Source organism: Herpailurus yagouaroundi, unplaced genomic scaffold (genome assembly GCF_014898765.1).
Source record: "Herpailurus yagouaroundi ecotype Mexico unplaced genomic scaffold, PumYag 28, whole genome shotgun sequence".
Lineage (NCBI taxonomy): Eukaryota > Metazoa > Chordata > Mammalia > Carnivora > Felidae > Herpailurus > Herpailurus yagouaroundi.
Window position 1 is genome coordinate 31,129,487 of NW_024412376.1, and position 15,980 is coordinate 31,145,466.

The window sequence follows — 15,980 nt, forward strand, 5'->3', positions numbered from 1 at the left end:
TAGCAATTGTACTACTAGGTATTTATCCAAGGGATACAGGTATGCTGTTTCGAAGGGGCACATGCACCCCAATGTTTACAGCAGCACTATCAACAATAGCCAAAGTATGGAAAGAGCCCAAATGTCCATCGATGGATGAATGGATAAAGAAGATGTGGTATATATATACAATGGAGTATTACTCAGCAATCAAAAAGAATGAAATCTTGCCATTTGCAACTACGTGGATGGAACTAGAGGGTATTATGCTAAGCAAAATTAGCCAGCCAGAGAAAGACAAATATCATAATGACTTCACTCATATGAGGACTTTAAGACACAGACCAGATGAACACAAGGGAAGGGAAGCAAAACAAATATAAAAACAGGGAGGGGGACAAAACATAAGAGACTCTTAAATATGAGGACAAACAGAGGGTTACTGGAGGGGGGTGTGGGAGGGGGGATGGGCTAAATGGGTAAGGGGCACTAAGGAATCTACTCCTGAGATCATTGTTGCATTATACGCTAACTAACTTGGATGTAAATTTTAAAAAAAGAAAAAAAAAAAAAAAAAAGGCCAGCTTCAGACAAAGCCAGGATTTGAATCTACAGTAGTTTAGCTTCAAAACCATATCCTTAACTGTAGCTTTAGAATTTCAGTACAAATAAGCAAGTACTGTTGGGCACATGTAGAGGGGAGAGGGAAAGGGCATACAGTTTTTCCAGGGCAGGATGAATAAGAAACGTGGAGCCCCGAAGCCTGGTACAGGTTTTAATGGAAGTACATCTCCTCCCATCACAATGTGGCTCTCACAGGGGAGGAAGAGTTAGGACTGACTGACAGAAGTTGGGCAGCTCTGTGTAAGCGCTATAGCTGCTAGTTGTCCCACTAGACAAGTCTTCAGACGCAAAAGAGAACTTTAAAGAAGATGGGCAGGTGAGAGACTTATTAACCCAGGAGCTGCCAACGTCACTGTTGGCAAATGAGCACTGGAGTTTGGGGAAGAGGATGAAAGATGAAGGAAAGCTTCCATATGATGAAAAAAAACTAGAAACATCCTAAGAAATGTAGCAACGATAGCTGAACAGAGATGATAATTGTTAAAGGAAAACTAAAGAGACAATGGGTTGCATGTGAGTTGGAAGTTTTACTCTTAGGCAGGGAATCAGAACCAGCATAGAGTCTAGGCCCTGGAGGAAGAGGTTTGGAAAAACAAATGTGTGTCATTTAAAGCCAAACACCTGTGGAACTGTCTCATTAAGGAAAGCACATTTCTGCGTGTTGCTGTTTGGGTAGTGATACGTGGATCTTTTGCTTTCTGGTAAGGTAAACACCGGGATGGCTAGAGGGGATCTGCTGGAAATGGGGGCCTAGCTTGGCCTCTGGCATCCAGCTGCCTCGGCCTCACAAGGCAGATACCTGCGTCAGTTAGGTGGCCAGGGCGGGGTCTTCCCAGGAATCTCCTGTGCTGTGAATATTGCATCATGCTATTTCTAAAGCAGGAAAGAGGAAACAGGAGTTGAGAAAAGTCCAGTGACTTGACTAAAGCCGCAGAGAACCCTGATTGGAGCTCCCTGCCCCTCCCTCCCCGCCCCCACATAAACATATTCTTGGTTTGTAGAGTATGTGCACCTTCCATGACACTATCTAAAACCGAGTGCTTTTGATTCAGCTCTCAAGTAACGGCTCTTTTTAAAAATTAATCGCAGGGACAGCTTAGTCAGTTCAGCGTCCAACTCTTGATTCTCACTCAGGCCGTGATGTCACAGTTTGTGAGATCAAGCCCCACCTTGGGCTCTGCACTGACGGAGACCCATGCTTAAATAAGTTTGGGAAACACTGGGTCACCTAAGTGTAGACAGGTTTAGTTACCGTAGGACTTCTCAGAACTTTTAATATGCCTTCATGTGCTGTGGGCAACTAAAAGGCAAAAGTAGCACGTGGTGTTCCCCAAAGTTTTTGACTATAAAGCACCCCCACCCCACACACATATATTTTCATCGTGCACTCAAGGAAGTGGCATTTGATGACACATTTGGGAAAACGGTGGCCTTAGTGTGCACAGAAGTTTCAGCAAGACTAACCCCCATTCTTCTGTATTTCATCCTGTTCAGAGGAGCCTGCTGTACAAATTCCTTCTGACAGGAGTTTTGTAGGTAAGACCGCAACACCTGTCACATTGAGAAAGAAAATGGTTTTCTATGCTCTGGCCATTCTATTCTTTACCAAAATAGTTATACCTGAGTGAAAACCTGACATGAATAAAAGTGAAGCCACCATGTATCCGTCAAGGGAAATTAGCCACAGTGAGTACTCAGCGCACCATGGGGAGTGATGTTGATTAGGAGGCTGTGAAAACATCTGCCAAAATCATGCATCTGACGAGCAGTTTCACGTTTCCCACTACCTTGGAAAGTTTAGACGACTTCTCTAAGCACAGACTTGTTAGCACATTGACCATTCCTTCCGAGTACCTGGTCAAAGCCCCGGCCCACCCATAAACTCTGCAAACACTGAGCCCCCTGACCCAAGAGCCAAATGAGAGGAGTCACAGGGCCAAGAGGGGCCCAGTTGACATCACAACCACAACATAGCTTCTGCCTCCAACGTCTTTGGTCGACTTCTGGTAACAGGAATGGAGTTTTTTGTTTGTGTCCCTAATTTGTCCATATGATCCTGCAGCAATGTGGGTTCTGGGACTTCTGAAACTCCTCCTGGCCAGCCCCTTACTTTCTACTTTAAATCAGTACCATTCTTCCCGTAGATCTTTGCTCCCCTTTATGTTTCACATCCTCAACTTTCAATACCAGGTTCATTTAAGTGATCCTTTCCAGACCTTCTCATATTTTGGGGTATTTTACCCACTTCCACAATTCATGGATTTCTTTTTGTTCACTGTCTTACATTTAAAATACCAATATTTTGGGGCGCCTGGGTGGCGCAGTCGGTTAAGCGTCCGACTTCAGCCAGGTCACGATCTCACGCTCCGTGAGTTCGAGCCCCGCGTCGGGCTCTGGGCTGATGGCTCAGAGCCTGGAGCCTGTTTCCAATTCTGTGTCTCCCTCTCTCTGCCCCTCCCCCGTTCATGCTCTGTCTCTCTCTGTCCCAAAAATAAATAAATGTTGAAAAAAAAATTAAAAAAAATAAAATAAAATAAAATACCAATATTTAGGGGCACCGGGTGGCTCATCCGGTTAAGTGGCTGACTTTGGCTCAGGTCATGATCTCGCCAGTTTGTGAGTGTGAGCCTCGCGTCGGATTTTTTGCTGCTAGCCTGGAGCCTGCTTCAGATTCTGTGTCTCCCTCTCTCTCTGTCCTGCCCCTGCTCACACTCTGTCTCTCTCAAAAATAAACATTTTAAAAATAAAATAATATACCATTATTTGTTAAATGTCTCTGCCTTTGGTCATCGTCTGTTATAAGCTGCTCTTCTCATCTGAGAGTCTTCTCTACTTTCCAGTTGCTTCTGATACATTTGGGAAATTTCCTAATTCTCATTTCAAGATTTTATCTGTTTAGATCAGACACCCCAATGTCTGAAGGCCTACATCCCGCAAGTGTGGCACAAGTGATATGTCTGGATTGGGGGCATCTAGGTGGTGCAGTCGGTTAAGTGTCCAACTTTGGCTCAGGTTATGATCTTGTGGTTTGTGAGTTTAAGCGCCACGTGGGGCTCTGTGCTGACAGCTCAGAGCCTGGAGGCTGCTTTGGATTCTGTGTCTCCCTCCGTCTTTCCCCCTCCCCTGCTCATGCTCTGTCTCTATCTCTTTCTTTCTCTCTCTCTTAAAAAATGAATAAACATTTTAAAAAAATAAAAAAAATAAAGATACATCTGGATTAAATTAGTTCTAAAAAAAAGCAGTGGATGGGGGGTAAATAAGAACTCAACTGTGAGACAGCCTGCCTGGCAATGAAGAGCTTGTTAGTTGTGACTCTAGAAAAGTAATCAATCTTTCTTTGCTTCATTCCCCCCACCTCTGCTAAAAATTGGAGAAAACACTACTATCTATCTCATTTGGTTATTATAAGGATTAATGGATTAATGTATCTAAAAGGCTTGTAATAGCACCCAGAACCTAGTAAGTATCATATAATCATTAGTATTATTATGTTCACCATTTAAAATGACAAATGCATTTTAGAATAAAGTATAGAGTTTTTAAAAAAGTCTTTCTGTCTTTTTAAGGCCCAGATTATATAAAGGATCATCTACCAAAAATTCATCAGCACACTTCCTATATAGGAGAAAAGCGCCCAGCATTAGAAAAGACTGGAGATCTCAGATATTTATGGAGGCCTGCCTCAAACAGATGCTTACCGGCAAAATATAAATATGAGTATGTTGGTGAAATTGGTTGGGGAATACCAGAGTATGATTTTATCAACCAAACAAGGCTTTGGACTGGCTTTCACATCAAGGTATTGCTCTTAAATATGCTCTTCATAGCATGTTGTTTCGGATTTGAATCCTTTCTGAGGATCCTTCCATAGAAAATGTCATGTTCTTGATTTGTCATTGAGAAATAATGGGATTTGAGTTTTTCAGAAAAATAAATGTGTGAATAAATGGACTTGCTGTCATTCTCTTTTAGTTCCTTTAATACATGAGAGGAAAGGTGTGAAGAAAAGGAAGCTGTGCATAATCCAAAAGCATTTGTGTTTGGCTTTGGAATGCATTCAGATTCACACTTCTGCCGCGACATTCACACGTACTTCTCCCATCCTAGCACTGCATTATGAGTGGGTGGTATTAAAAGAAGCCTGTGCTGGACATCATCCACAAGCCTAGAGAGTCCCAGATCTTTAAAAGGCACTGTGTTGATAATGACCTTGTATCAAATAAGCCAGGGTAATTAGCCAAAGGGTGCTTAGAAATCTTGTCTTATTTCCATTTGGTGTTGTGTATATAGGCACGAGCCCATACAGTCTCCTCTGAAACAAGAGAGAACCCAGGTGACTTTAGAAGAAAAATCTGAGAATTCAGACTTTTCCCCCAGGCAGGCCTTTGCATTATCTGAAGACTGAACATGTATCAGTCGTGAAATAACTGGAATTTCTCAAATGCTTAAGGCAATATGGTACAGCATTACATTGTACCGGCTAACAAAAGAAAAACCTTTTTCCGGCCCAACGTACGGCAGTGCAAGAAAGTGGTTGGGAGCTCAGTCTTTGAAGTCAGACGGACCCCGGATTCAAATCCTGACTCTGAGTTAGGTTTAGCTCTGTGACCCTGAGCTAGCGAGTTCACCTTTGTGTCTCTGCTCCCTTCTCTTCCACATGGCAGTGGGTGGAGTGCCCGTGTCGTAAGATCACCTGGTCCTAATGTAGTTCTGCTGCCTACTGGCTGTGAGTGGCCTTGGGCAAGTTCCTTAACCTCTGTTCTTCTAGGCATCTTAGTATTTACCTTACTGGGCTGTTGTAAACGTTAAGCAAGTTAATATTTTCAAAGTGCTGGGAACAATGCCTTGCACATATCAAGTACTCTATGTATTTAATAGTATTTTTGTTTTGTTGTGAGGATTACATAATGAGAACACAAGAATACACCATGATGCCTGGCAAGTGGTTGACAGACAAACGTCAGCTCTCAGTACTGTGGTTGTTGCATTTAATGTTACTCAGTGTCATTTAAACAGAACAAATGCTCAGGTTCTTAAACTGTGTCCTATTCGCTTAAGCAAGAAAGATGAAGACCAGACATTTGACTAAATATCAAAACTGGCCGCCAGGGAGAAGAGCAAGCAAGGTAGCTTGTTGGAATGAAGTCCATAACTTTGGTTGCCTTTTTGCCTCTCTTTCAGTGACACCTTGCTCTCGTACACGGCCCTCAATCTGTCTGCCCGTCTTGAGTGTGTAGATAGCTTCCCTTCCTTCTTTATCTTTAAATTAAGAACACATTTGTCTATTCAAATGAAGTGTATTCATGTATTCCTTGGACTTTGAAGCAAGCTGTGAATCCAAAAGAGATGTCAGCCACGAGCTAGTCTTCCAGGAAGGTATTTATTCTGCTTCTTTCATTCATACTTCACAGACGGCTTTAAATCACTGCTCTGTTTGGTTAGCACTGTCTTCTTAACCCCTGTGAGATTGAGGCTGAACCATACATTGATTTTCTCCAACTTGTGACACACTCAGAAGCTGGTCTTCTTTGGCATAAGCTGTAAGAGCTGCTGCTTATCATTGGTGCACTTTCTTGGCTCTGGCTTGTTGGCGGGAATTGTTTTCAAAGGTTTACCTGTCTTATAACAATCTTGAACATATATTAGAGGATTTGTCGGACACAGAACTTCATAATGAAAACAAGATTCACTGAGGATGACTACAGTTGGCCCTTGAACAATGAAGGGGTTAGGAGTTCTGACCACCTCCCATACTATTGAAAATCTGTGTACACTTTTTGATTCCCCAAAACTTAACTACTAACAGTCTCCTGTTGACCTGAAGCCTTAAGGATAATATAAAATAATTGATAATGATGATGACATTTGGAATATTTATTATATACTATATTCTAAAACTAAAAAAGGAAAGTGTTATTAAGAAAATCATAAGGAAGGGAAAATACGTTTATAGAACTGTAATGTATTTATCCAAAAAAATTCCACATATAGGTGGACTTGTGCTGTTCAAACCCATGTTGTCCAAGGGTCAACTGTACATATTAGCAAATAACCATAACTTATAATAATAATTAGCAAATAACCATAATTTCTGCAATTTACCCAGCAGTTAAGGCCTAGACTTTGTCATCAAGGCTGCTAATGCTCCCCTCCACACCCAGGCATGGCTACCTCTCGACATTCAAGGCAGATGGCTATATTCGTTTTTGAGTCTAGCCTCAGACTTAGATTCCTCATCAACCCAATGTTTCAGGCAGCTACCTCTGGTCAATACAACTTGGTGTGAATTGACATGTCAGCTGATACAAACACATACACTCCATTCATAAAAATGAGCTCCTGATTACAAACAGTATATGAGAGTCCCTGCCACTAACTCACCTTCCTCCTCACCAGGTGGTTGGTTAATTCCTTAGTTTGATGTAATTTAGGGCAACATCTCAAGGCACTTCCTGTTCTTTCTCTGGTTCCTTGTCTTCATTGGACCCCTTCTACATCGCTCCACCATCCTTGTCCATAATAACCCCAATTAAGATGGCACTTAATATTTCAGTCCATCTTCAAAGACTCCTCAGTGTCTCTCACTGTGATTGATCAGAATTTTGGTTTGAAGCACAAACCTTCACCTAGTGGGTGTTTATAGCCTGAACAGCTGCTCTTCCTAATCCACTGCTCCAGGTTTAGAGAAGACTGGCAGCTAAGGAAACTCAGGCACCTCCACTAGACTCTTGGCAAAATGCCTGGGGCAGCTGCTTCCTACCTGGCAATGGTCTCTCCTATTTGGGGCACTAGGAGGGTTCTATAGATCATCTGGATTTGGGTAGAAAGATAATAACTTCCAGGCTGAGTGACACCTGAAAAATTTCTCCACATCACAGAGGTCAGTAAAAATCACAATATTGGGTTTCTCTTCTGGATCTTTTTTATGTTTAGGTATTTCCTCCTCACTTTTATATGCAATGCAATGTCATCATAATGCATGTGTATATAAACCAGCAAAGATCATTGCTTTCGCTATTATCTTAGATGGAAGAGCAGTACATTCTTCTTCTTTTTAAAAAAAATGGATTTAGCCTCTGCCAAAATGTATGTGTCATTTCTGCAAGAATATATGAAGATCATTGATTGAAACAATTCTTTTGGTTTCAAACCCCATGCTAAACTGAAGGGCATTTCTAACTCCTTCTTAGCTGGGCACGTCTCCTCTCTCCTGGTCTTTCTTTAACCCAAACCTCAATAGTATCAGCTGGCTTTCTGATGGCCCGTTTCTTCTCCCACCCTGACCTCATAACCAAAGGATTTAAGTCATTTGGTTTTCTCACAGAAATAATGTTATACTGGACTTGACGACTAACTCTTCAAGAGTGTGATCCCAAAGACAATATTAAACCAATTAATCATAACATATATTACAACCAATATATCATGGAACATAACAACTTGAAAGTCTATAGGAAGTAATAAAGAGAACTAGAAAAGCCCATCAATATATTTATATGTGATACAGTATAATATAATAAAAAGTATAATCTTCAAGACTTTGAGACTTCTGCCTCATTTTTAACTGCCACAAATTCCAGTGTTATGAAATAGAAGTCTTCTCTGTGACAGTTTTAGGGATATTTGAACAGACTTTTGATGAGACATTGTGTTTCTTGCTGGCTGCGAATAGACCAATCCAAGATTGGTGGCTTCGTTAGACATTTTCTCTTTGTGAATTTATTTAGAGAAAGTAAACGTGGGAAGAGCTGGAGTATTTGCTGTGTGAGGAGGCTTCTGTAATTACTTCCATTTTACAGTTGAAAACTGAGGTACTGGCAGGTGAGTTTCCTTGTCTGTGGCTGCACAGCTAGGAATTGGTAGAGCTGGGATTTCAACCCAGGCTGTGAATTCAAGGACTTACTTAGCAGGAGCACTGTATTTCACCTGAGGTGAAATGACAGAAAATGGAGTCAGAACCTTCGACTTGAAGCCAGCATGTGAAGGGCACATCTGTGTTGTCGCTGTTCTGTAAGACAGGGTCTGGCGGGCGGCAATCCCAACTGCCTTCTCTTATAGAGTGTGAATTCTTTCTTCATGGTTCTCTCAATTTTCTCCCAGCTTTCCATTCTGCTCCATATGCACCCCACAGACTTCATTTACAATATTAAAATGAATTATGAGTAGATATCACCCACCTATTTGATATAATGAGAAATAGCTTGATATTTTTGAGTTTTTTTTTTAAATTTTGAATTTCTATTTAATAAGCACTTCGTAGTGCTTCAAAACATATCATCAAATACAATCTTCAGCATTGTGGGAAAAAAAAGAGAAGAGAATGAGGTCCTAGTGAACCTCCCCTTCCTTTCTTGTGCTAGCCCAACCCCATGCATTCTTCCAAAATGTCCACCTTCATGCCACAGTATCCTAGAAAATATTCAAAATCACCTGGGAAAAAGTATTGCCGGTACGGAGGTGATCACTATGTAGACCACCAATCACATCTTTCAGGATGTCTGAGGGTTTTTCACATCAAATTTCTTATTTACCTCTGGGTTTATTTAGATAAATCCGAAACAGTCTCATTAGAATTCCTAGGATCTCACACTCCTAATCTCCAGATGTTATTATCAATACAGAAGATTTTTAAAAAGATAATAAAGCTCCCTTTATTAACCAAGTTATAAAGGGAAAACAGGAAATAGCTTTTCTAAAATTAGGCACCTCTTTGGATTGCTGCTCCAGATGGGCGTGTGTGTTTAGCTCTCACTTTATACTTCCTAGAGTTATTTGCATCCTAACAGTTTGTGGTTTAATATAAAAATAATTACATTAACACCTTTCATCCTTAGGTGCTGTATAAAGTCATGCATTTTCTGATACCACAGAAAGCCTTCTGTGAGGGAGCGCCACATGCTGACCATCTGTGAGGGAGGAGGAACATTGACGAGGGAGGCCAAATAACCCTCCCTTTTCTTGAAAATAATATATTAACACCATTAACCTCCTTATACATAGATGTTATATTTTCCCCATTTTACAAAACTTGGCTTTGTAGGATGCCTCAGATAAACTGAAGGAACTAGTTACCTTATAAAATCTTACTTGTAGCTGAACTTCTGGAAAATAAATTTTATGTTGAATGTTCCCTTTCTCTAACAGACCATGAAAACAATAAGGGAGGCATGTATCACTGCTTTGCATTCTGTATTGTGTTCAAAGCAGTTCCATGAGGAATAACATTTATGGGATGGAAAGCATCTGTGTTGGTAGCTAGGGACACTGCCACTCTATATCTTACTGGACACCCCAACCCTGCTGACCTGGTGCCCCAACCAGGCACAGGGCTTTCTCTCTCCTGTTGAGGTGACTTTATAGATACCACTGGTGAACCGGGAAATAAATACATCTTAATTTTCACATCTTTTGTTAAGATGTGGAAATGTGAAAAAAGAAAGAAAAATAACTTTGTAATTTAGTGCCTAGGATCCCCTAGGCATCTTATTCCTTAATTAAAGAAGGCTTAAAATATCCCATGGTGGTTACTAACTTTGTAGGGCCTGACATAACATCTCTAGTATGTGTCTACTGGTAAACATATTTTTTTTTTAAATCACACTACCTAAAGTTAGCAATTAAGCAAAGGCCATTGGTTTTCAACAAATATCATTTGATGATGATAAAGAAATACAAAGCTAAGAAAAGACTGTATAAATGAGAATGGGTTCTAGTAAACCTGTGGTTTAAACTCGAAGGCCCGCCTCCTTTAACTATATCGTCAACGAATTGAGACTTGGGCGCCATCTAATCCCCCCAGCACAAGTGGCTAAAATACCAGGACATCTGTTTTCTAAATCTGGCACTTATCCTGGCTTTTGAAGATCTTTGGGAGAAATTCTAGTCTAATCTAACTATTATCAATTTAGGATTATAGTTCCCCCTACCATTCAGGTACAACATTCCCAGAGTACCTCGGTGGTATTGACAAAAATGCATAGAATGCATAGCAAACAAGACTAGCAATCTGGAGTAATCTCTTCTTTTTCCAAGACTGAACCTAGGATATCAAGAAATCTTAGCTGAGCAAACTGACAACGATTCATTAACTATAGGGGATCCCTCTTATGTGGTCCCATCTCTGTCTTTGGGCACCAAGAAAATGGCACCGAAAATAAGTGCTGTTAGGAATCCACGTGAGCCCCCTTAGTTGTGGGAGAACTCACAGGAAAGTTTTCTCTGTGTTGTTGAAGTTTTAGCGTGGCTCTTGTCAGCAACAGGACTGCACAATCCGGCCACAATTCCAAATGGCTTTAAGCAACTTGAGGTCTGAGATGGGTTTTACTGAACTTTGTACTGACAACAGCAACACCACTTCTACTGCTTAGGATGGTGAAGATGATTATCTGGAAGTGATGGGGGATGGGTGCTGAGATGGCTTCACTTCTGCAGTGTCTTTGTCGAGAGACTAAGTTGCAGAAGGGAAGAAATGAAGTTTTTCAACGTTTATTTATTTTTGGGACAGAGAGAGACAGAGCATGAACAGGGGAGGGGCAGAGAGAGAGGGAGACACAGAATCGGAAACAGGCTCCAGGCTCTGAGCCATCAGCCCAGAGCCCGACGCGGGGCTCGAACTCACGGACAGCGAGATCGTGACCTGGCTGAAGTCGGACGCTTAACCGACTGCGCCACCCAGGCGCCCCAGAAATGAAGTTTTAAGTGTGCATTAGATTGAGAATTATTCTACTCCTGGCTTATTCAATAGTCATTTGAAAACTATTTGCCATCTTTGTTTTTTTTTTGTTTTTTGTTTTATTTTTATGTACCGAAACTGAGTTATACTGTTACTGTTCATACGGCCTGAGCTGCCAAGCCTGGTGCAATTCTGTGTTGTAAAGCTAATTGGACAATTAACTTGGGAGAGGCACACTTTTTAGCCTTTGAATTAACAACAGTGCCAACACATTAGAAAACTCCAAGGGTGAGAACTGTTGCAAAACAGGCACTTGATTATATATCAGAAACCGTGCACTAAGCACAAAGAGAGACTTGGGAAACTCTCATGTAGCTTTTCTGTAGTGCAAATAGTTGAATCCGCTCAGATTTCAGACCCTGGTAGGAATCATCAACCCACTCTGGATAAAGGGCTGATAGCAGAATGGCTACTCATCACAAATCCTAACAATTTCCAACAGAACAAGTTCTAGTTTTGTTTTAAAAGAAAATCTTTGAGTACCTTGAATATAGAATGAATAAGGAGAATGTTTATAGCCCTGGAGAAGTATGGGGGGAGAAAACAGATATTTGTTTTCTGAGAATAAATGGGGCAACTAGCATTCATGATGCTTTTCAGGACAAATCTATGTTTGTGGCCTTAATGAAAAATGGAATGTAACTTACAAGCAAACGTAGCCAGTTGAAGAACTTTTCATCTTCCACTTTTTCTCTCTTTGCATGCTATGCTGCCTATTTTTTATAATGTCTCGGTTTATCCATCTATAAAATAGGAATTGTATTAGTTTTCTTTCTTTTCTTAAAATTTTGTTTTTTAATAGTCTCAGGAGTAGAATTTAGTAATTCATCACTTATACATAACACTGAGTGCTCATCCCAACAAGTGTCCTCAATGCCCATCACCCATTTAGCCCATCCCCCCCAACACCTCCCAGCAACCCTCAGTTCATCTCTAGATTTAAGAGTCTCTTATGGTTTGCCTCCCTCTCTGTTTTTATCTTATTTTTCCTTCCCTTCCCTTATGTTCATCTGTTGAGTTTCTTCAATTCCACCTATGAGTGAAATCATATGATCTTTATCTTTCTCTGACTTGTATTAGCTCTCTATTGGGCATAGATTTAGCAGCTTAAAACAGCATTCACTTATTTGTTCATAGTTCTGTAGGTCAGAAGTCCCAGAAGGCATGGCTGGGTTCTCTGCTTGGGTCTCAGGAGGCTGAAATCAAGGTATCTGCCATGGCTGTGATCTCATCTGAGGTTGGGGGTCTCTTCCAAGTTCATGTGGTTGTGGCAGATTTCAGTTCCTTGTGGCTGTAGGATTGAGGTCCCACGTCTTTGCTGGCTATTAGCCATGGGCTGTTCTCAGCATCTAGAAGCTGTCCACATTCCTTATCATGTGGCCCCCTCCATCTTTAAAACCACCACAGAGAATCTCCCTCATATCAAATCCCCCTCATGTTTCAAATCCCCTTTTCCAGGAAGAGCCCAGACCCTTTTAAGGGCTGACCTGATTAAGTGAGGCCCACTGAGGATAATCTCCCTTTCTTCAAGTCAACTGATTTAGGGTCTTAATTACAGCTGTGAAATCCCTTCACAACAGTAGTTATATTAGTACTTGGTGGAATATCCGAGAGAAGGTGTATACACCAAGGGATGAGAATAGTGGGGGGTCATCTTAGAATTCTGCCTAACACAGGGATTGATGATGATGATGATGATGATGATGATGATGATGATGATAATAATCGTAATACCTTAGAGTATTGTTAAATGGACTCAATATGTGTGTACAGCTCTTCTCATAATATCTAGGATAATGTTTCAATAAAGGGGATCCAGTATCACTAATGTTTATATATACTATATTTTCTTGCCTACATGGATTTTTGAATTATATTATTATAAGCACATTAAAACCATGATGGAATATCTTGCTCATTATTTGGGCACTCCACAGAAAACAGAGATGCTGGGGCCATAGTCAATATACTCACAAAACCCAATGCTTAATCTATTTGCTGGAAGTTGATGTTTTAATTCAAATTATTTAAAGACATTGCAGTTAAAAAAAGAGATACTAGGATATAATTTATGTTGGAACTCAAGCCCATGTATAATGTAGCATAAAATGAATTACAGGTCTCTATTGTTCATTTTTTGCATTTTAATAAAAAAAATGCATCACAGAATCCATGCCTTAAACACTGACATTTTCCAGAAAGAATTGTTTTGTTTCTACTCATGCTCTGAATATAAAATGAATACTTCAAATGCTCCATTCATACAAAGGCCTTTATGCCCCCTTTCTCCCTTCAATAGTTTCTGTCTAGAATAGGCAACATTATGCAATTTAGTGATCCAGCTATAACAATGAGAATGCTTCTCACTGGCTGTGGGAAGAAAGACACCTAAGGGGTTAACAGTAATATTTTGCAAATTGAGGCAAGTGAAGAAAAAATACATTAGCATAAGAAAGGGTAGCCTTAGGGAATTTTCCACTCAAATGTTTGGTACTAAGAGCTCTATGTTACCAAGGAGGAAGATAGAGAAGAGAAACCCTAGTGTCTATGCATTCTTGAAATGCATTGCCATTGTATTCATTATACTGGTAAGAAAGACCACATAGTTACAGAGATGGAAAATAGTTCTTTATAGTAATAAATAAGTAAGTAAATAAATGAATGAATGAATGAATAAATAAATAAAATTGGATATATTAAGAAAAGCATGTTGACTCAAGTATAGCAAAAAAACCAAGAGGATTCCTCAGTGATCAGTCCCAAAAAGATTTCTTAAGTATGTCAGGACTAGACTAGAGGTGGTTTGAGATTAAAAGTGAACGTATTAAGCAGTGATTCCAATTGTTAACTAGAATGGGCCCCAAATATCTGCAATTAACCAACTCAAATTTAAGTTTTTAATTCATTTCAGAAATTGTATCTAATTCACAGTACCTGAATGTAGTTAGCAGGTATTTCCCTTTTATTAATGTCTTATTTAATACAGCTTATTTAAAGATTGCTTGATAGGTAATACCGACTTTTGAGTTATGATTATTTTTGCTGGATAAAAACATTCAAATTAACTAATTTCCTTAAGATAGAGACTATACTGGGGTGCCTGGGTGGCTCAGTTGGTTAAGTGTCTGACTCTTGATTTCAGCTCAGGTCATGATCTCACAGTTTGTGAGATCAAGCCCCGAGACAGTCTTTCAGCTGACAGTGTGGAGCCTGCTTGAGATTCTCTCTCCCTCTGTCTCTACACCTCCCCCACTCATTCTCATTTTTAAATAAACATTAAAAAAAAAAAGACTTCAGCAAATGGTGCTGGGAAAACTGGACAGTGACATGCAGAAAAATGAACCTGGACCACTTTCTTACACCATACACAAAAATAAACTCAAAATGGATGAAAGACCTCAATGTAAGACAGGAAGCCATCAAAATCCTTGAGGAGAAAGCAGGCAAAAACCTCTTTGACCTCAGCCACAGCAACTTTTTACTCAACACGTCTCTGGAGGCAAGGGAAACAAAAGCAAAAATGAACTATAGGGACCTCACCAAAATAAAAATCTTCTGCACAGCAAAGGAAACAATCAGCAAAACTAAAAGGCAACTGACAGAATGGGAGAAGATATTTGCAAAATGACATATCAGATAAAGGGTTCGTAACCAAAATCTATAGGGGATTTACTAAACTCAAGACCCAAAAAAACAAATAAGCCAGTGAAGAAATGGGCAAAAGACATGAATAGACACTTCTCCAAAGAAGACATCCAGATGGTTAACAGACACATGAAAAACTGCTCAACATCACTCATCATCAGGGAAATATAAATCAAAACCACAATGAGATACCACCTTGCACCTGTCAGAATGGCTAACATTAACAACTCAGGCAACAACAGATGTTGGCGAGGATGCAGAGAAACGATCTCTCTTGCATTGTTGGTGGGAATGCAAGCTGGTGTAGCCACTCTGGAAAACAGTATGGAGGTTCCTCAAAGAACAAAAATAGAACTACCCTACGACCCAGCAATTGCACTACTAGGCATTTATGCACGGGATACAGGTGTGCTGTTTCAAAGGGACACATGCACCCCCATGTTTATAGCAGCACTATCAACAATAGCCAAAGTATGGAAAGAGCCCAAATGTCCGTCGATGGATGAATGGATAAAGAAGATGTGGTATATATATACAATGGAGTATTACTCAGCAATCAAAAAGAATGAAATCTTGCCATTTGCAACTACGTGGATGGAACTGGAGGGTATTATGTTAAGCGAAATTAGTCAGAGAAAGACAAAAATCCTATGACTTCACTCATATAAGGACTTTAAGAGACAAAACAGATGAACACAAGGGAAGGGAAACAAAAATAATATAAAAACAGGGAAGGGGACAAAACAGAAGAGACTCATAAATATGGAGAACAAACAGAGGGTTACTGGAGGGGTTGTGGGAGGGGGGATGGGCTAAATGGGTAAGGGGCACTAAGGAATCTACTCCTGATATCATTGTTGCACTACATGCTAATTTGGATGTAAATTTTAAAAAATCAAAAGTAAAATTAGAAAAAAATAATAATAGCTAAAGTATGGAAAAAGCCCAAATATCCATCGATGGATGAATGGATAAAGAAGATGTGGTGTGTATATATATA

At 40.2% G+C, this 15,980-nt stretch overlaps 1 protein-coding gene across 1 annotated transcript in view; it reads left to right on the forward strand.

Annotated features, from left to right (window-relative positions):
* Positions 1–15,980, forward strand: part of SPMIP2 (sperm microtubule inner protein 2) — a 112,137-nt gene that overhangs the window by 48,494 nt on the left and 47,663 nt on the right. The window contains 1 exon segment of the mRNA XM_040471534.1: positions 4,170–4,402. Within this exon segment, the coding sequence (XP_040327468.1) occupies positions 4,170–4,402 (233 nt within the window).